Source organism: Acinonyx jubatus, chromosome D2 (genome assembly GCF_027475565.1).
Source record: "Acinonyx jubatus isolate Ajub_Pintada_27869175 chromosome D2, VMU_Ajub_asm_v1.0, whole genome shotgun sequence".
NCBI lineage: Eukaryota > Metazoa > Chordata > Mammalia > Carnivora > Felidae > Acinonyx > Acinonyx jubatus.
This window is the reverse complement of record NC_069393.1, coordinates 46,750,522-46,771,743: the sequence shown is the minus strand read 5'-3', so window position 1 is coordinate 46,771,743 and position 21,222 is coordinate 46,750,522. Positions and strand designations below refer to the sequence as shown.

At 47.6% G+C, this 21,222-nt stretch overlaps 2 protein-coding genes across 16 annotated transcripts in view; one reads left to right on the top strand and one right to left on the bottom strand.

Moving 5' to 3' along the window:
- The window catches only part of ALOX5 (arachidonate 5-lipoxygenase), a 49,949-nt gene extending 45,793 nt beyond the window's left edge, over positions 1 to 4,156 (top strand). The window contains exons 10-14 of the mRNA XM_027062562.2: positions 739 to 917; positions 1,207 to 1,328; positions 1,691 to 1,791; positions 2,139 to 2,309; positions 3,428 to 4,156. Of these exons, the coding sequence (XP_026918363.1) occupies positions 739 to 917; positions 1,207 to 1,328; positions 1,691 to 1,791; positions 2,139 to 2,309; positions 3,428 to 3,607 (753 nt within the window). The 3' untranslated portion in view covers positions 3,608 to 4,156. The remainder of the gene's footprint in view (positions 1 to 738; positions 918 to 1,206; positions 1,329 to 1,690; positions 1,792 to 2,138; positions 2,310 to 3,427) is intronic.
- A 9,260-nt stretch (positions 4,157 to 13,416) lies between these two features.
- MARCHF8 (membrane associated ring-CH-type finger 8) overlaps positions 13,417 to 21,222 on the bottom strand; it is a 123,659-nt gene continuing 115,853 nt past the window's right edge. For all 15 annotated transcript variants that reach the window (XM_027062557.2, XM_053207426.1, XM_027062554.2 and 12 more), the window contains 3 exons: positions 19,707 to 19,887; positions 17,587 to 17,734; positions 13,417 to 17,162 (listed from right to left, as the gene is read on the bottom strand). In XM_027062557.2, coding sequence (XP_026918358.1) covers positions 16,858 to 17,162; positions 17,587 to 17,734; positions 19,707 to 19,887 — 634 coding nt within the window. In that variant the 3' untranslated portion in view covers positions 13,417 to 16,857. The remainder of the gene's footprint in view (positions 17,163 to 17,586; positions 17,735 to 19,706; positions 19,888 to 21,222) is intronic.

Genomic DNA, 21,222 nt, shown 5'->3' with positions numbered 1-21,222 from the left:
GGCGGCACTCTACCACTCTTTAAAAACTGTGTTGGCCTCATTCTCCCAGCCAGGCTCTGCAGACAGACATGGGCGGGGTAATGGGACCTCATCACAGGGAGCTCTAGGCTCTCATGTTCCCATATGGTGACCATCACCCCCCATCCAAATAGTCCAGGGAGCAACTCTGAACAGTCTGGCTTGGGTCAAATGACCTGTGGCCCAATGTGTGGCACCCCAGTACCCAAGTCCTCCTTGAAGCTTCTGGGGCCTGACTGTTCAGCCACCATGAGTGCCTACATCTCAGCAGCTGGGATGAAGACCGGCATTCCTCCCTGGGCCTCTCTCCAGCCCTCACCTAAGCACACAACAGGCCCTCGAAAGACCTGTGTGGGTCATGGCGGCTGGTATATGCCCCTCTCTTCACCCCAGGGCAGCCTGTGCTCAGAACCAGAGCAGGCCCCGCCCTCCCACAGCTTCCCTCCCACCCCCGGTCTCTGCACACTCCCCTCCACTGCAGCCCCTTGCATGAGATCGGGCAGATGTGCATTTCTAGAACCGCCTCTTTGGGCTGCCCTTGGCATTCTCAGAGCTAAGCATCCCTCCTACCCCACCTCCTAAACCCACAGGATGTGGGCTTGCCCCTCCATGTGCCTGGTCTCCCAGTGCCCGCTCATGGTTTCTTACGGTGAGCCCTGGGCAAGAAGGAAGAGGGGCGACTGACCTCAGCTCACAGCGCTCTCTTCCCTCCCACTCAAGGCCAACGCCACAGGGGGTGGTGGACACGTGCAGATGGTGCAGAGGGCCATGCAGGACCTGACCTACACCTCCCTGTGCTTCCCCGAGGCCATCAAAGCTCGGGGAATGGACAGCACAGAAGACATTCCCTACTACTTCTACCGGGACGATGGGCTCCTGGTATGGGAGGCCATCAATACGTGAGTGCACGCTGGGGCTGTAGGACCCACTCTGAGCGGGGTGTCCTGGAGGAGAAGAGGACCAGGGCATTGACAACTGACTCAGTGGGCCAGTGGATGGCTCCATTGTCAGGGTACTGATAGAGGAAGGAAGGTATGTGGGTGGGGGCGGGGGTGAGTGACCTGAGCCTGGACATTAAGGAGTAAGTCACAGGGCCACCAGTGTAGCCCTGCCCTTGAGCTCAGGAACCCAGCCCTGCAAACCCTGGCCAAGTCACCCACTCCTAGCTGGGCCCTCCTCCTGAGCCAGGTTCACGGCCGAGGTGGTAGGCATCTACTACAAGAGTGACCAGGTGGTGGCAGAGGACCAGGAGCTGCAGGACTTTGTGAAGGACGTTTATGTGTATGGCATGCGGGGCAAGAAGACCTCAGGTACAGACCACCCCCAGCTCTCCTTCTAGCTGTCTCTTCTGCTCTTTCCTCACCTCTGACTCTCCCCGGGAGATCATGGCCCATGCCCATGACATCCATCTTAGCACTTGGTGCTGGGGCCAGAGCCCCCAAGGGAGCCCTGCCCACCAACATGTCTTATGGGGACATCTCAGGGACTCTCTGCAGCCACTGAAACCAGGGTCAGAAACATCAGGAACACTGGGCCAACCCTTACAGTGTCTTATCCATGCCTGGGCCCCTCAAGCCCTTGTGTGGGGGTGCTCAGGTCCTGGGATGGGGTTGGGGGGAGGGTGCCTGTGGGTCATCAGTCCCTCCCCAACCAGCCTCTGACTCTGCCTTAGGCTTCCCCAAGTCCATCAAGACCAGAGAGAAGCTTTCAGAGTACCTGACAGTAGTGATCTTCACAGCCTCTGCCCAGCATGCAGCAGTGAACTTTGGCCAGGTAGGCAAAGGCAGGATGAGTCCTCTGGGCAGGAAATTGCCAGAGTCACCTTGGCCGCTCCTAAAGGGCCCAGGCAGGGCCGCCTCTCTTCCTAGTCTTCTGGGGCTGATCTCCAGCAGCCTCGGGGCCAGAAACTACGCGTTCCCTGAGTGTATTTTCCCCACTAAGCCAAGGATGCCAGCCGGAGTGGGGAACCGTGGCCTAGTCCTGCTGGAGCAGAAGGAGATGGAGGAGGGTGGGAGACACCTGGGCAGTTGCTCTGTCGGGCAGGTAGGGGCAGGGCCAGCCGCAGATGGGTGGTGGCTGGCTGAGGAGGCACCCCCATGTGTCTGTGGCTGTCCCTACAGTATGACTGGTGCTCCTGGATCCCCAATGCCCCCCCAACCATGCGGGCCCCACCGCCAACAACCAAGGGCGTGGTCACCATCGAGCAGATCGTGGATACGCTGCCAGACCGTGGCCGCTCCTGCTGGCACCTGGGCGCAGTGTGGGCACTAAGCCAGTTCCAAGACAACGAGGTGAGCACTGGATGCCATTCTGCCCCTTCTAGGGGCAGGTCACCCAGAGTTAACCCATTTCTCCCTCTCTGGGCTTTGTGATTAAGGGCTTAGGCTGGACGCCTGCTCTCAGGGAGTCCTGACTTCCAGGGCTGGGGGTACCCAGGGGGTTCTCAGGTCTGCACCAGGTTGGAGCTCAGGGTGAGGGAGGGACAGGAGAGCACAGGCACTCTGCTCTGCTGGTGACTCCCCGGAGGTAATGACTAAGAAGTCTCTGGGTATCCTTCCAGACATTCCCATGCACATACACCTTATTTAACCTAATGTCAAAGCTGGGTTTCTCAGTATCTCAAACATGGCATTTGCTCAGTGTTTCACAGAATGACTACCACTCCAACCACCCCCAGGCCTGTGGGCATTTTAGGGGGCATTTAGGTTGCTCTGGGGACTTTGCAAATGTGTTGGTCCCTCACATCTTTTTTTTGTATATGTGTCTTTGCACACATGTTTAGTAGGGCCACAGGATGTGTTCCTGGTAGAGGAATTTCTGGGTCAAAGAACGTTGAGATTGATCTGCCCTCCACAAACTAAGTCTAAAATCCCACCCTTTTCCGCCCTGGGTATGAAACTTTCCAATTTTAACAATCCAATAATTTTTTTTTAAATATGCCTAGTTTTAGTTTGCAGTCACCGCGCGAGTATACAAATGAGCACAGCACCCCAACAGGGTGTGGCCATGGCTCTCCTGGGCTGGAAAGGCTAGTGCTAACCCCTGTGCCCCTGCTGCCCGGAGCCCAGATGGGAAGGCAGGGATGCTACACAGGAACAGGGCCAAGCAGGACTGCACAGCCACATTCCCAGCACAGCTGGGACCACCGACAGCGTCCACATTCACCTGCCGCCATTACAAGCTGTTGTGGCCACCCTGCAGCACGGCAGTTATTTTGCCCATTCATCTGAAGACCCCAGCCCAGGAGCATTCTTGGGGTACTCTCAGCAGGGGGCAGGTGGTGAGGGGGAAATGAGCAGGTGCTCCCTTACTGACTTTCCAAGGGATCATCTCTGGGGGTGAGACAAGCAAGGCCTGTCAGTTTACACCCCCTTGTCAAAGAGTAACCTGTCTGTGTCTGGGCCCTTAGCTATTCCTGGGCATGTACCCAGAAGAGCATTTCATCGAGAAGCCTGTAAAAGAGGCCATGGCCCGATTCCGCAAGAACCTTGCTGCCATCGTCAGCGTGATTGCTGAGCGCAACAAGAACAAGAAGCTGCCATATTACTACTTGTCCCCAGACCGGATTCCCAATAGCGTGGCCATCTAAGTGGCCACCCGGGCCAGTCTCACTTGAAGACGGCCTACTACCCGCGACCGGGCTCAGCAGCCAGACTCCAGCCTGCCCAGGTGGGCAGGCACACCGGGCGGCCCTGGGGCAGAACTGCTGGCAGCCTGCTCCTCTGAGGCTGCCAGGATTCCTGGCAATTCCCTCAGGCCCCAGGCTGACTGGCTTCAAACCGAAGGCTGCCCAGGTTGGGCCACGTTCAGCCTAAGCTTTGGTGCATTTTCCAGTTTGTTCCCTAGTTTTCAGTGAATCCCATACTTTGATCAATGTGGATACGCTGCAGGGACGCGTCCTACACAGAGCAGGACTGTGTAGCTTCCTGCCTACGCCTAGCTCAGTGCTTGCACGCCACTCAGCAACAGCAAGTCAGGACAACTGATAGATGTTCGTTCTTACTGGGAGACATGGAATGATTATTTTCTGTTCTATTTATGCTTGGTCCAATTTCTTGCATATAGTAAGTACCCAGATGAATCCTTGTTGAATGAATTAAGAATTGGCTGTCATAAAAATAAAGGAGTTCATTTAAAATAGATGTCCTTCCGTGTATTATGTTCCAGTCACCCCCAAACAGCTCACATCCCCTTGCCCCACAGAAAAAGCCACAATCACTGTGATTCCATCTAGGCAAGAGCTTCCCCCTCAAACCCCATCGGGATAGAAGGTGGTTCCCCCTCTTCTTTTCCCAGAAACTCCTGAATTTTCTTCAGAATACATCTCAAATGTCATCCAGTCTGGGGAGGCATCTTTGCCCACAGCTCATCTATCTCCCAGGCTGTTGTCTAAACTTCTGTTGTCATCCTCCCACGCGGTCTCTCCCTTGGACCCAGAGCCCCTGGAGGACCAGGACCCCACCCACCTTCCTTGTGTGCCCCAGGGCTGGTTCCTCATTTTTCTCCTGCAAGGCACCTGACATGTTCTAGGCACTCTCTTGGAAGCTGGGGGATGTTTTCTCCAACAAGAGAGGACTCAAAATGACTTTTAACATGCATTTCTTGGGGCGCCTGGGTGGCTCAGTTAAGCATCTGGTGCTTGATTTTGGCTTGGGTCATGATCTCACATTTGGGGAGATTGAGCCCCGTGGCGGGCTCTGCACTGACAGTGCAGAGCCTGCTTGGGATCCTCTCTCTCTGCCCCCCTCTCTCTCTCAAAATAAAGAAATAAACTTAAAATAAAATTAAAAAATTAAAATTAATAAAAGAAAATATAAAATGAATTTCTTTCCGCACACCCAAGAAGCAGAACCAGCCCTGAGTTTGGGCATGGTGATCCATTGTGTCGTCCTCCTACACACAGACCCAACCTATAACCCCCAGCCCCTGGCTTCAGAATCACCAACAGGGTCTCCAGAGTTCCTGGAAATGTGCTGGGCCAGAAGCTCAATGTCTAAGTAAAAGGTTCCACCAGGGCCAATATAGCAAAGGAGAAGGCATGCATGTGCTCCTGAAACCACAAGACCCTCTAAGGAAACTTGACCATTGGGATGGGTACTAGAGTGAGGCCCAGACCCCAAACTCCCTTCCATCCCTCTGAGAACTGTCCACACTGTGAGTGACCTTGGTGATGGACTTCATAAACTATGGTTGTGGTAAAGGCACTCACTCGGCTCCATGTCCAACACACCAACCTTTAGAATCAGCAAGGCCACGTGAGCAAAGGAAGGGAGAGGAAGGGTGATGCAGGTCCAACCCTGTGGGGGGCAGGGGACAGGGAAGGAAGGACTGGGTAGAATGGGCTCCAGACTGTAGGGCACCTCCATGAAAGCCTCGCTCCAGCTAATGTGGAGTCCTCAAGCAAAAGTGGCCCATTATAGAAATCTTGCATCAGGCAGGAATGACAAAAATGGTCTTGACATGAATGAAGGTCACAATAGATCCAAAGGTGTGGCAGCTGGAGCTGTCAGTGAAATATGTTCTCTGCACCTGGCCCTGCCAATTCCCCTGCAGCTGGATATTCAGTAGCACCATTCCAGTGCTGCCACAGGGGTGTTTCGGGAAGCCCCACTTCTGTGCAAACCTCCGACGGACCCCTAAGCGAGCAGGCAGGGGCAAACTGCAGACAGCTCAATGGAGGATGAAACAACTATCGTGAGATCTGGGCTTTTAATTTTTTTAAGTTTATTTATTTTGAGAGAGAGAGAGAGAGCACACACGAATGTGGGGTAGAGACTTCCAAGTGGGCTCTGTGCTGACACAGTACAGAGCCTGATGCGAGACTTGAACTCACAAACCGTGAGATCATGACCTGAGCCAAAACAAGAGTCGGTCGCCTAATTGACTGAGCCACCCAGGCGCCCCAAGATTTGGGCTTTTAAACAGTTTTCCATTTAAGCTCAACCAAGTTAACTGCTTGCTTAAAAAAAATCCTTTTCAGAGGAATATAAGGGAACTCAGAATCTCTAAAAAAAGAACATTCGCATTAGCCAGAGCACAATCCAAAATTATTCAACAAAGAATTAGGAAAATGTGATCTACTCTCAGGGAAAAGACAACTGACAGAAACTGACATATAATGACACAGATGTTGAACTTAATAGAGAATAATTTCAACGAAGCTTTTATACCTATGCTCTGTGGGTTACAGGAAATATGTTACCAATTCATGAAAGGATAGGAAATCTCAGCAAAGAAGTACACATTGTAAAAGAGAATGGAGGAGGAGGAGGGAAAGAGGAGAAGACTGGGAAGAGGAGGAAAAAGAATCATCAGACAGAAATTCTAGATAGAACTGAAAAATATCTGGAAAAAATAACTAATATAGCAGAACAGAGCAAAGAGTGACTTGAAGACAGATCAATAGAAATGATCCAATCTGAAGCGAAAAGAGAATGTGTTTACATGAACAGATCTGCAGAGATCTAATGGGACGATATCAAAAGGTTTAACAGGGGTATCTGATGGCTCTGTTGGTTAAGCGTCCTACTTCAGCTCAGGTCATGATCTCACGGTTTGTGAGTTCAAGCTCCGCGTTGGGCTCTGTGCTGACAGCTCAGATCCTGGAGCCTGCTTCAGATTCTGTGTCTCCTCTCTCTCTGCCCCTACCCTCCTCATGCTCTGTCTCTCTGTGTCGCAAAAATAAATAAGTGTTAAAATAAAAAAAAAGGTTTAACATACATGTAATTGGAGTCCCAGAAGGAGAGGGAAGGTAAAAGACTATGGAGCAGAACAAGTATTTGAAGAAATAAAAGCCAAAAATTTCCCAAGTTTGGTGAGAGAACAATTTATGGCTCCAAGAAGCTCAAAACTAAGCAGAATACATACAAAGAAACCCATACCTGAGGAGTCAAACTCCTCAAAAGGAGAGATTAAAGAGATACCTTGAAAGCAGTAACAGGTGACATACAATGAAACAATGATTTGAATTACAAATGACTTTTCATCAGAAACTGGGGGGGCCAGGGGTACCTGGGTGGCTCAGTGAGCTAAGCGTCTGACTTCAGCTTAGGTCATGATCTCATGGTTCATGGGTTTGAGCCCTGCATCAGACTCTGTGCTGACAGCTCAGAGCCTGGATCCTGCTTCAGATTCTCTTTCTCTGCCCCTCCCCCACTCACGCTCGGTCTCTCTCAAAAAAATGAATAAACATTAAAAAAAATTTTAAAAATTTGTAGAAACTGTGGGGGCCAAAAGACAACAAAACAACATTTTTTTTTTTAAGTAGGCTCCATGCCCAGTGCAGAGCCCAAGGCAGGGTTCAAACTGACAACCGTGAGATCAAGACCTGAACTGAGATCAAGAGTCGGACGCTTAACCGACTGAGACACCCAGGTGCCCGAGACAACATTTTTTAGCGCTAAAAGGGGGCGCCTGGTGACTCAGTCTCTTAAGCAACCAACTCTTGGTTTTGACTCAGGTCATGATCTCATGGTTCATAAATTCAAGCCCTGCCTTGGGCTCTGTGTGGACAATGCAGAGCATGCTTGGGATTCTCTCTCTCTCCCCTCTCTCTCTGCCCCTACCCCGCTCATGCTCTTTCTCTCAAAATAAATAAACCTAAAAAAAAAAAAAAAAAGTAAAGCAATGAAAGAAAACAATCACCAACACAGAATTCTCAGATATGTTCCTCAAGTATAAAAATGAAATAAAGAAATTTTCAAGTAAAATAAAGAGAATCTACTGCCAGCAGATCTACACTACAAGAAATGCTCTCATGGAAACTCAGATCTTCAGGAAGGATGGGAGAGTGTCAGATATGGCAAATATTTGGTAAATTTAAGAGACTTTCCCCCCCTTCCTTCAACATATATGATTATTTAAAGCAAGTGTTATAGCATTGTCATGTGGCATTTATAATGCATGTAAGCACAATATGAAGACAGCATAAAAGGCAATGGATATTAATGGACTTTTTCAGCCACATGTTTCTACATCTTATATCAAATGGTCAAATATTAATTCTAAGTAGTTTGTGAAATTTTAAGTAGTAGATTATAATCCCTAGAGCAACCACTAAAAATAATGTAAAGAGTACAGTGAAAAACCAAGAGAGGACTTAAAATGGAATTGTGAAAATATATAAATAATTTAAAAGAAAGCAGAAAAAGAGGAACAGAGAAACAAAAACAGAACGGACTGGGCGCCTGGGTGGCTCAGTCGGTTGAGCCTCAAACTTTGGCTCAGGTCATGATCTCAAAGCTCGTGAGTTCGAGTCCCGCATTGGGCTCTGTGCTGACAGCTCAGAGCCTGGAGCCTGCTTCGGATTCTGTGTCTCCCTCTCTCTCTGCCCCTAACCCACTTGCATTCTGTCTCTGTCTCTCTCAAAAATAAATAGACATTAAAAAAAAATTAAAAAACAGAAAGGACAAAAAAATCAAATAATAAAATGGTAGACACAACTTAGTAATTACATCAAATGTTTATAGACTAAAAACTCCAACTAAGAGGCAGAGATTAGCATAATAATTTTAAAAGTCAATATCCAACAACATGCAATATAAAAGATACACACTTTAAATCCATAGCAGTATCAAGCACATGTTTTCCTGTAAAATATTTTAGGTTTGGTAGACCACATACAATCTGTTGCTTTTTTTTTTTTTTTACATTTATTTATTTTTGAGAGACAGAGAGAGACACAGCACTAGTCAGGGAGGGATAGAGAGAGAGGGAGACACAGAATCCGAAGCAGGCTCCAGGCTCTGAGCCATCAGCACAGAGCCTGACACAGGGCTCGAACTCACGAACGGTGAGATCATGACCTGAGCAGAAGTCAGAGGCTTAACTGACTGAGCCACCCAGGTGCCCCCAATCTGCTGCATTTTTTTAAAACAACCTTTTTTTTTTTTTCAGTTTTTTTAAACCAACTTTTAAAATTGTAAAACACATTCCTAGCTCAAGAAGCCTTACAAAAATAGGTCATGGGCTGGATTTGGCCAGTGGACTATAGTCTGCCTCCCCTTACACAAAGAGATAGACAGGAATGGCAAATAAACACATGAAAAGAGGCACATAAAAAGATGTTCAACATCATTTGTCATTGGGAAAATGCAAATTAAAACCACAAATGCAAATTAAAACCACAATGCAACCACACATCTATGTGAACAGCAAAATTCTTGTATTTTAGGTTAGTGACTGACAACACCAAATGTTGGACCAAGGATGTGAAGTAATTGGAACCCTCACACCTTGTTGGTGGGGATGTAAAATGGTACACCTGCTTCAAAAAAACGTTTGTTCCTTCTAAAACTAACATATTTCTATCCTCTCTGAACTAGCATTTCATGCCTAGGTATTTACTCAAGAGAAATGAAAACATATGTCCACAAAAATAATCTTACTATTCTACTCATAATAGCCCAAAACTGGAAACAGCACAAGTCTCCAACTATATTTATACAATGGAACATTATGCAGCATAAAACAGGAATGTGCTGATACAGGAGCATAGATGAAACTCAAAAACATTGTGCTGACATAAAGAACCCTTACACAAAAGTATAAACTACGCAACTCCATTAAAATTAAAATTAAGTTCCAGGACAAGCTAAACCCCAAATATCAGCACAATGTTTGCTTTGGAGGGTATGGGAACAGGGGTGAATAGGAAAGGGGCATCAGAATTTTCAGGATTGAGATAATGTTTCACATTTTGATACAGAACATCTGGTTTTGGGTTATACAGGTGCATACACTTGGCATGCATGCCAAAACTCATCAGATGGTACACGTAAGATTTATACATTTCACTGTATGTAAATTTTTCCTACGAACAAAAAGAACCATAAACAAATGTTGGATTCTAGTTAACAAAAGGCAAACTGAAGTAAGTGAAGTATACTTCTGGCTGCAGTTTACTCTGAAATGCATTAAAAAAGTAAGCTGATGGAAGAACAGCATGATTAATAGATGGAAATATGTGGTAAAGCATATATAGCCAAATGTGAACTGTAGAATCTAAAGTATATGAATTCCATGCAACACTAAGGTATATGAATACTATGCAATTATTTAAAATTTTATATTAAAAAAATTTCAGAGGCACCTGGGTGGCTCAGTCGGTTAAGTGGCCACCTCTTGACTTCAACTCACGTCACGATCTCACAGTTCGTGGGATCGAGCCCCACGTGGGGCTCTGTGCTGAGCAGAGCCTGCTTAGGATTCTCTTTCTCCCTCTCCCTCTGCCCCTCTCTGGCTCAATCTCTCTCTCTCTCTCTCTCAAGATAAACATTTTTTTAATTTCATAATAAAATGTTTTAAAAATTCACAAACTGCACTTCTTTGCCAGTTATTTAAACTGAAGTTAATGTTCTTTCATCATAAAAAGCACCTATGGGGGCGCCTGGGTGGCTCAGTTAGTTAAGCATCTGACTTTGGCTCAGGTCATGATTTCACAGCTCGTGAGTTCAAGCCCCACGTCGGGCTCTCTGCTGACAGCTCAGAACCTGGAGCCTGCTTCAGACTCTGTGTCTCCCTCTCTCTGCCCCTCACCCCACTCACGCTCGCGCTCTCTCTCTCAAAAATAAACATTAAAAATAAAATGAAAAATAAAATAAAATAAAATAAAATAAAATAAAATAAAATAAAATAAAATAAAAAGTACCTATGATTCAAGGGTGCCTGGTGGTTCAGTTGATTAAAGGTCTGACTCGATTTCTTTTGGCTCAGATCATGATCTCACAGTTCATGGGTTCAAGCCTCACATTGGGCGCTGCGCTGACAGTGCAGAGCCTGCTTGGGATTCTCGGTCTCCCTCTCTCTCTGCCCCTCCCCTTGCTCATTCTTTCTCTCAAAATAAATAAACTTAAAAAAAAATTTTTTGAAGGCACCAAGCACCTATGATTCAACGTAAAATATACCAAAAAATCCAAGAGAAATGGCCAAGGCATGGAAATTCACATAAGCAGACATGCACAGTAAACAGAAGATGCTCAACCTCATTTATCTAAGAAATGCAAAGTAAAACATCAATGAGAGAAAAGGGACTGGCAATCATTTTAGTAACAATTAAAAAACTAACACCCACGTGATACAATGTAAGGAAGGAAGACTAAGATTCTCACAGTGGGAAGGTAAGTGAATAATTTTGTGGAGGTCAGTTTTGCAACTTTTACTCCTTTTTCTACTAGGAACTTACGTTCAGAACTGCCCCCCCCCCCCACAAGTGTACAAAGATAAATGTCATGGATGTGGATTTCAGCTTTGTTTCTAAGCTCAAAAGTCAAGTTAGCAACCTTAAAATCTCTGCCTAAATCCAGTTGTTAGGTGAAAAAAGCAAGATGTGAGGTGATGATTGCAGTACGCAACATGCGTTTCCTATGTATTTCAAATACATAAAAAGTATGTGATGGCTTGACTGCATGACTGTGGCCCAGAACCCCCTGCCTCCCAGTGCTATTCCTGCTCAAGGCCTTTCCCTGAGACAAGGGCTGTGTTTGATTTTCTGTTCTGGTTTCATTTTTGTTTGTTTTTTACTGTGCCGACAACTTTGATGGTTGTACGCCTCCCCTGGCCCCTCCCAGCCCCGGAATGTTTAATCAGACATCTTTCCCAAAGAGACGCCAGTCACCCCTGGTCATCTGGGAAGTTCTGTTTTAGCACCATGAGTCATGGATCCTCCTCTGACCAGCCTGACATCCCGAGTAACGAGGAAAAGTATGTCAATATGTAAATTAACGGGCAAAGCTGTACCTCTTTGAGTTTATTTATGTAACAAGAGGCTGGCCTGCAAGGGGTTTGCCCTGACCAAGGATGCAAATGCTCCCTGGAAGTGTGCCTGCAGCCCCTCACACCCCCACTTTGTGGCTGGTGTTAAAGGGCAGAAAGGCTTGGGGACAGCATCATCAAGCCTGTGCACAACAAGGCATCTCTGCAACCAAACTCATCAAATTCAGTGGATCCCCCAAAGAAGAGAGGCTCCCCTCAGTGTCCCCCACCTCACATTCTCACAAAAGCAGATTCTTCTTTCAGCTCCACCCTCTTCACCCGGTGGTAGGGTCCCCTCCCTAAGGGCAAAAAAACAAACAAAATCCAAAAGGCAACCTTGCTATTCATGTACTTGACAACATTGCTCCCGACCCTGTAACATGAGACCACTTAATCAGACTACATGTTTGTGTGTTACCTCATATAGGAGACAAAGAAGTAAAAAATATATGAAAAACTATGCCATGTGGCACTCGGGGCTCAGTCCTTTGGGTACGAACCCAACTGAGAGGTGGTGGCACGAATAAAGTTGCTTCCTGGAAAGAAAAGCCTCAGTGTCAGGACTCTCTGGGTGAAGATCCTGCTACAACCCCTCCAGCCAATAGTTGAGCACTTTAGCTCAGGGGTCCTCCCGGCTCCCCCCTCTCCCACAAGCACGTACCTGTTCAGCTGTTATGTGGTCGTATCCTCCTCCAGAAGCCTCAACAGCTTCAGAAGACTGGCAAGGACACTTGGCCAAATATCCTCCTGCTTAGCTCCAAGGTCTCCTGGTAGGTACTACTGTACCCTTAACGGGTGGACGAATCCTCTGGGCTCACCTAGAGTACAGTATATACAGGGCAATCCTGGCCTGTTTTCACTTCATGCACACAGGTAAAGGCAGGGGCTGTCCTCAGCGCTTACAGCCCTGTGAGCAGTTTGCAGTCTCGAGACCCGGAGGCAACACCACAACACAGGAAGCTCTGCTGGAGGCCGGGAGAGGCAGCCAGGCCAAACTATTGCCAGAGATCCTGCTGGTCCTCCCTGGGTCCCCTCCTCAGCTAGGCTGTGGCTCAGTAACTGTTTCAACAGATAAGGCCAGTAAGGCAATAATCTGTTCCAATGGTCCCACTAGCATACCGATCCTGAACTTGAATCTGGCTTCTCATAGGGAATGGAGTCCAAGTAGAGCCTGGATGTTTGAAAGCACACCTGTGTGAGCTACTTCGGTCTTCATTCCCATGCTTGCACCCCTGAAACCACCCTGTCCTCACCAACCACCAGCGTCTGGGGGAATCGCCCCCCCTTGCAGGGACAGGCTGAGGAAAACAGATACCTCCAGAGGTTGTGTGATTTTCTTTCCCAACGTGCAAGCCAGAGGAATGGGGAAAGGGGATCAGAACCACTGGAATGCCTGCCAGTGTTCCCAGGCTTTTTGCAGGAAAATACTTTCATGGCAAAACTCCTTTTTAAAGAGATGCTTTATTGCTGCAATTAGACACCCCGTATATAACAGAAACAACCCCCCAGAGAATTATTCAAATGGTAATACTGAGAAACAGTGAACATACACAAAAGGATACAAAACCAGACATTTAGAGAACTAGAAAGTTTCCAAGTTAAGAAAGTCTTCAAATGTGAAGTGCCTTTTAGAAACTACACCACACATGCCAGTGTAAATTTGGTTTTTATTAACAATCAGCTTTCTATAAATGTTGCATCTAAATAGGTAAATAGCTGCACAACTTAATTACTTCCAAAACAAAGATAAATCCTTTTCTTCCCTTATGTTTCGGTCTTTCCTTGGGCTGGAGAGGGAAGCTGCATGTTTCAAATCAGATCTAAAAGGGAAAGTATTCAAAAAGTGTCTTTGCATCAGGCCAAGTGCACAGCATCGTGGATCTCGGCCCTGCTGTTTGCAGGCCTCCGCCAGCCGTGTGGCTGACCCACCAGGCAGCAGAAGCAGCCCTAACTGTGCAGGCACTACCTGATGCGCTTGCGCTGGCCCACTGCCTGGGGCCTGCATGTCTGGAGCCAGGGAGGGCACGCCAGCAAGGTTGAAAACTAGACCCATAAGATTGAAAACGGTGGAAGGAGGTGAAAAGGGAGGAGACATAGAGGCCTGGAGCAGGATGAGACCTTTTTATAGTTTCCAGGAATTCTTAAAATCAACTCGGGCACAAAAAAAAAAACAAATTATTGCTGGCGGCCAAAGTCAGAAGCCCTCGAGCCATACTGTACCTTTTGGGGAAGCAAAGGCCAAATCAGAGGGAGCTAGCTGGCCACACCCCTGAGCCACTTCCCTCTCCCCTTTGCCTGGCCCCCAGACCCACAGGCTCATCCCACATTTCTGGTTCAGCCAAGTGTCATCCTCCCACAAAGCCAGGTGCAGAATGGGAGGGGGCGGGGAGACTAGGGAATAAATAACCCCCAAAGAACTAGAGGGCAAGCTGATGTGGATTAAAGGTACACCTGGCAGATCTGCTTCCCCCACTAGATGGCAGCACAGCACCTTTCCAGGGCTTCTGGCTTCCCAGTTCAGTAGGCGGGGGAATACGGCCGGGACTAAGAAAGGGGTGAGAGGAGCTCAACTAGAACCTACAAGAAAAGAGAAAGGCAAGGGGACATCTGTGTGCCATCCCAGGACAGGAAAGAAGGACGTGGGATGGACTGTCCCCAGGCAGAAGGCTTTTAGGAGTTTGGTGGAGGTGAAGAGATGGTGGTAGGCCTTCCTGAAAAGAAGTAAGAGTTTCACGTGACAACCTGGTCAGGCATGGGAGCAACACAGCAGTCGTGGTTATAAAGGCACCTTTGCTCTACGGGGTGCCAGCCATGACAGGTGGGCGGCCCAGCAGCTATCCTTACCTAAAGCACACTTTCCCATCCGCAGGAAGTCTCAGTGACTTTCAGCTTCAGCATAAGGGCCTCCATCAGGGGAGAGGGGAAGGATTCTCACTTAAAATTCTATCCCAGTCTTCACGTGACTACTCATTCGCTGTAAGAAGACGGCAGGGACAAGAGGCCTTGCCTGGGCAGTTTCTAAGGGGTAGAGGCAGGGCTGACCAGGACTCAGCTCCCCTGAGTGGACAGCGTGTAGCTGCCCGGAGTCCCCAGGCTGAAAAGGGGTGTGGGTAATTGCACTTGGGGCACAGTGAACACAGGCGCGGACCGGATGCGGCCTGGGAGACAAGAGAGCGAGAGAGAGTGCGATAGAGACCGCGAGCGAGAGCAGGCTGACCTATTTTCAGGGGTTGCCATGGTTGGATAGTGCCTGCCCAACCAGAGGAAGGCCATGGCAGAGCAGATCCTTAGACAGGGATCCGTGATCCTGATGAGTCAGACTTTGGGTGGGAGGAGGTGGCAGGGCAAAGCCTGCTACCACACGCCCTTCCCAGAGCTTAGACACACTTCGGCCTCGTCCTGGCTTTCAAAACTAACCACAGCACTTCCAGTCTGAAAGGCAAAGGAATCATCTTGTGTTTGCTTCATCCTCAAAACAGGACAGGTGGGGCACCTAAGGTTCAGAGGGCTGAGGGCAGGACACCCCCTCCCCCACCCAAGCAGCCTTCCCCTTATAGGAGGCTCTGCAGATGCAGAGTCACCTGGAGAGGAAGTATTCTGGGCATGATGATGTTACACTGCAGACCCTCTTGGCCTATTTTTCTGGAGATGACTCTTATTTACCTGGTGCAGAGAAACGGGTTTTTTTTAAGCAGACTTTTTAAAGGGACAAAGGCCATTTGATGGTGGTGAGTTTGGTTTTGTCTTATGAAAATGGTACAGGAGATAATCCCTGATGACAGAACGAACTGATTACAGGGCCAGGGGCCCCTAAAGGGTCCTCGCTGTCCAGTCCAGTTAAGGCGATAAATGGGTGGAGGTGTGGCTGGGGGCAGTGACCCAGTGGGGCCATGGCACTTTGCTACTCGCTCCTGGCCTTTGTCCCAGAGCCAGCCCGTCTGTCTCTCTGCCCTGAGCAGTGATCCACAGAGCCACCCAGGAGAAGCTGTCCAAGGTGGCCGGCGCCCAGGAGTGCCTGCAGTGTGCGTGCCCCAGACCAGGGCAGTGCGTGCTCACTCCGTCAGTGTGAAGCCAGCATGAACCGGAGAGGTTGTCCATAAAGGAATCATTTTTAAACATTCAGTTTTGTTCTAATTACTCACTTCCTTCCTTTTGTTTAGATCTCACAAAACCTTCTTTTTCAGTGTTGACAAAAAAAAAAATATTTGGGGCAGGCCTGTGACATGAAGACTTGCCATATAATAGGCCTGAAACCACAGGAACTATGCTCAAATTGCCATCTGGTGTTCATTAATTCTCATGAAACATTATGAAAAAGCCTCAGGCCTGTTTATCCAGTTTTATAGCCACAAGTTCCTTTTATGGACACAGAGCAGATGTCAGGTTTCTTAGAATATATAAGGCAAAAAGGGTTTTAGATCTATCATAACGTAAAAGAGATAGGTAATCAGGGTCATGAAAGGAAGGCTTCTAAATGAGACGTTCTTTTAAATGTCAATCCCACTGGACACACATACTACAAAATAAAGATTCTCTTTTTGTAAAGTGCTGTTTGCTCAGTGAATCACTCGCCGCCATGCACAGAGCACCACTGCCCGGTCTGCTCGGGAGAAACGTCAGTGGCAGCATCATCTCCCCAGGCTCTTCTTGGTGAGGAGGGAAATCCTCTGGCGTGACTAGACATTCCCACACACTCTGCTCCAGTGGGGGGACTGCTGCTGACCGGGAGAGGCAGGGCACTGAGGCCAGGGTGCCACCCGGCTCCTGCTCTTCTCAGGGTCCGGCATTTTATTCTCTCACTGCTCAAGGCTTCGTGGGCCAGAACCCAGCCAGCAACCCCTCACAATGTCACGGGGGCCTCCCTTCCCGTGGAAGTGCTGGCAGAAGTGGGACCCCGCCACGCACAGCCAATGTGAGGGCTTTCTGGGAGATTCACTAAGGAGGGTTTAGAAAAAGAGAAGCCATTAAAAAAACAGTCACCTGCCTGGTCTATGCTATTAAAGGACATAAAAAAAGGTACAGAATTGGCAGTAAACAATTTCCTTCAGCTGTTCATCGATGTCCAGGAAAACTACACCCTCCACAAAATCAGACATGAATGATTTCGGTTCCAGTGTCTTCAGGTTCTGTCCAACAAGAAGAGTTTGTGTCGGAATGACAGGTTCCAGGTCCATCTTTATTTTCAAAGTTGGGCTCTGTTAGTGCAGATTTTTCAAAAATATTCGTTTTGCTGGTCTCTGGACAGTTTTGAACATAGATTACTCTGTTATAAGCCTTGAGTCTCTTCCATAATTGTATGTATACTTTGCACTGAACGTACATAAAAAGAAGTCCGCCAGTAAACCCGATGGCCACAACCACCAATTTAGTCCAAAAGGGCCATTCTAGGATTCCTGGAAGGGGAAAAACCCAGTTAGTCTATCAGCACACCTAATTTAAGATCTGAAGTAACTAAACACAACTGCTGACCTTCCAGTAACCAATGGATTCTTCACTCATCCATCTAGTTTCACCAAAGGCAGGGTGTCCTTGGTGTCCACTCTCTCTCATCCTCGTGCTCTTCTAGGAAACAGTCTGCAGAGATTCTCTCCTTCCCTGATTTGATCTCTTCTGACTGGGTTTTTTTAAAACTACTCACCACAGCAAGAGAATCATCCGAAAAGGATGCTTGGTACCTCATAATTAATGCTCTCACTCCAGAAACCCAGACATCTGAAGTCTGACTTAAATACCAATCTGGAGTAACACTCCAATCCTATGACCCCAGCGTGTTACCTGATCTCCATACCGAGCTCACCTGTCACTCTGAGCACATACCTGTTGCCTGTCCATGTTTGATCTCCTCAGTGGTGCGGTCGATGAGCACATACAAGGACCAGACCACACAGGTGATGGCGATGACATGAAATGTCACTGAGCACATGATCTTCCTGCGCTCGCTGGCCGTCATCTGCAGCTTCTCCCACTGGAAAGACAACACGCAGAGCATGAGGTGTAGGCCCCCAAATGTAAAGGGCTACAATGAAGGTGACAGCATTGTAGATGGGTAAGACTGGCTTTCCCCCGCTCCCCTTTCCCCAATCTAGATGAATTTCCCCAAATACTACAAGTCATTCTCTTTAAACCACTTGGCTTCAACTAGGTACCAGGCACTGGTATTCTGTCGACAGCCAACTTTGTATGCAATGAAAAGAAGCTGGGATCAAGATGAGCTATGAACCACAACCACCAATCAATCCTTTTGTCTGCTTATTCTTGCAGGCAAACAACTAATGGCTAGCTAAAGGACTCTAGGTTTCGGCCTGATGAAAACGGCATGTTGGCCCCAGACCCAGGTGGCACACATGAGACCTCCCTGCCTTGCTGACTTGCATGAGCGAGGGGAAGAGGGTTGATGACGCCACAACACACTAGCAGATGGTCACACTACATCGTGACAGTGATGGCGAAGGCGCTCACTCTTTGGTCCTTTGCTACTTTGGCAGCAACAGCTTGAAATCGATGCTAAGAGTTCCTGGTATAAGCAGGCTCTGCCAGTCCCATCTCCTCTAGGAGCTCATTAATTTGCACCAAATAGCCAGATTTTCTTTTTCATTTACTGCTTTCCAAATCAGAAGAAAACATATAAGGGTAGAGAAAAAGAACAAAGCATAAACACTCTGCATATCCTTGGCCAGTCCTAATCACAGCCACTTTCCAGATGGTTCTATATAGGATAAGCTGAAAGTACAGCCTCCTAGATTGTCTATATTGGTCAAAGGCTACACATCTCACCTGAGAGGCCAGCACAGAGTAGGTATCAACAAATTCTATTATTTTTATGGGGCAAAACATTTTTTAAGTAGTTTGCAGCTGTCTTCTCGAACATCCAGATGGCTTTCTGCTGTGGTTTTATACGGTATCTTCATTTGGCTTCCCTCCTAAAATGCTCTCTGCTCCCTGATTTCCGGCTATTTCCCAAGACACACTCAGTCCAAGCCTTTCACACGGTCCTGAAATGCTCACCCTCACCTTTTCGGTGTATGCTTTTCTTCACAGACAATGTGACCTCTCTAAACTCCTTTCGCTGTACTCCAAATCCTACTGCTCCTTCAAGAACGGCTTCAACACCCAAACATTCTGTGAAGCTACCACCGCTCCCCTGCCCCAGCGCTCCAGCCCACAACCAATGCTTCCTCCTTGAACTGTTGGACATGCTCCGCCGCAACGTAATCTTCGTTCCCTTCGCACTGTCAGGTGTTTCGATTTGATCATGTGATTTTCCTTGAACTGACATATTGAGATTCCAAGATAAGAACAAGTCTTTCATTCTTCCAAACAAAACCTTGTATGCTGGCACATAGAAAGACACACTGAAAACCATTACACAGGCGGCAGCTGCCAGATCAGGCTCGCTCAGAGGGGGCAGTGACCTGGGGCCTGAAGAGAGGTGCATTTTATGTAAGGCCTGGGGTTCCTTTCTTTTCCCATCCACCCTCACCCTGCCAACTAGCAAATATTTATCACAATATATACAAATAAATTTACTATTTCATTCTGTACTCTGTGTCAGGGAGAGATACTAGTTGATGTCTGATGTACAGTCCTACTCAGAGGCAAGACATGAGCAGTTATATGTACAAAGTTAACTGCTAAGATGTCACAAAACAGTCTGTGGCCAAGGGCCAAATGACTGACACAGATAAGCAACCAGTCTTAGTTTGATGGAAAAACACATTAGGACTGAATGGTCAGAAAGAGCTTCTTCCTGAGAGGAGGGAGTGGGAAATCAGAAACTGAAACGATGACCTCTGTAGCACGAATGTATGCACAGCCCCCACTTCTTACAGAAATGAACACAAGCAAGCTACGGCTTCATCCAGTCCAAGGTGCTAACTCTTCCCAGGGCCCTCGTCTCAGCAAGGCGAGAGCACTTCTGAATGTGTCCTCACACGTACTTTTCTCAAAGGCTTCAGCTTGACCTCCATGATGAACTCGTACTTGCAGAGCTCACAGCAGCGCGTGTCGGAGCTCTTGATCCACTGTTGCAGGCAGGTCTGGTGCACGAAGTGGAGGCTCCCTGTGCAGCGGCAGGGGGTGATCAGAGGGCTCTCGTCATCCCCTTCACAGTGGCAGATCCTGCAGCAAAGGAAGGCCAGTCATTACCGGGAGGGCCACACGACAGGGGAAGAGGACGCTTCGGGGGAAGGTCAATCCCCCCCCAAAGAAAACTTTCAGCGACAAACATCACAGAAACGACTACAAGCACAAAAATGCACAGACACGGATGAGAACGATTACTACAAGCTAAGAGCTTCTAGCTTACCGTACCAACATGGAAAGTCTGGATGGCATTTGGCATCAGAGAGGAAAAAATGATATAAGAAATGACAAAGCAGTCATTTTTGGGAAGATTTAAAAATGTCACTGAAAGACGAATTTAAGGCAACATGGAAGCATCTTTCAGAACATGTTAAAATAATTAGGGGAAAAAATTTCTGTGTGAAACAAAACCAGCACTCTACCTTCCAAAATTACCAGTGACTTAAAAAGATGATAAATCTGCTTTTTATCTATAATCACTAATTTCACCTTCACACACAACTACACGTCTCCGTCCTCCCTCAGAGAGTAAACAGAGAAAACACAGAACCTCTCTTGGACCCAAAAACCCCATGATAAGGGGCTGCAATTTTATTTCTTTTTTGAGGAAATGAGAATTTTAAACCATTCATGGCTTCTAAGGGTGCATACAAGAGGATATAGCTACTAACCTCAAAGAACTTAGACTTGTGAGAAATAGAAGGGTCTCTTCCAACAGCTGGAGAGCAAGTAGGGACACCTGACCTGGGGGCAGCCAGGTCCTGGCCCTGGCCAGACTCTCAGCTCTTTGTTTCTGTGAGAGAGGTTTCGGAGACAACTGTTAGAAATGTACCAGCTGGCCTGGAGAAGGGGCGCCCAGGGAAAGGCTAGAATGGGGAAAGTATGAGCCTGGTGACAAAAAGCAAATTCTGAAAGGTTCCGGAGGCCAGACCAGGATGCTTGCACACAGGAAGACAAAGGGCGGAAGTGGAGAAAGGATGAGGGCAGAGGTGGCTGCATCCAAGTTAAAAAGAAGGAAGGCAGATGGTACTGAAGAACGGCCTCTTCCCATGCACACTGTGTTGCAAGTGGAACAAAGTGCAAAAATGAGGCTGAGAGGGGCCGCCAAAGCTTAACGTCTAGATCATCAAGCTGGAAAACTGGAGATACTATTTTCTTTCTTCCAATCTCCTTAAGCAAAGTCTACTTAGTTTTGGTTGAGAAGAGTCAGCTTGGCCTTTAATATGTGTAGCTTCTCCCTCTTTTATCATCTGTGAAACTACCTTGGGACCCATGTCATAAAAATTGGTTTTTCAAATGATACCAAGACTCCATTCTTCTGGAGAAAATTATTAACCCACAATTGTCTATAACCACCCATTACTTCATTTT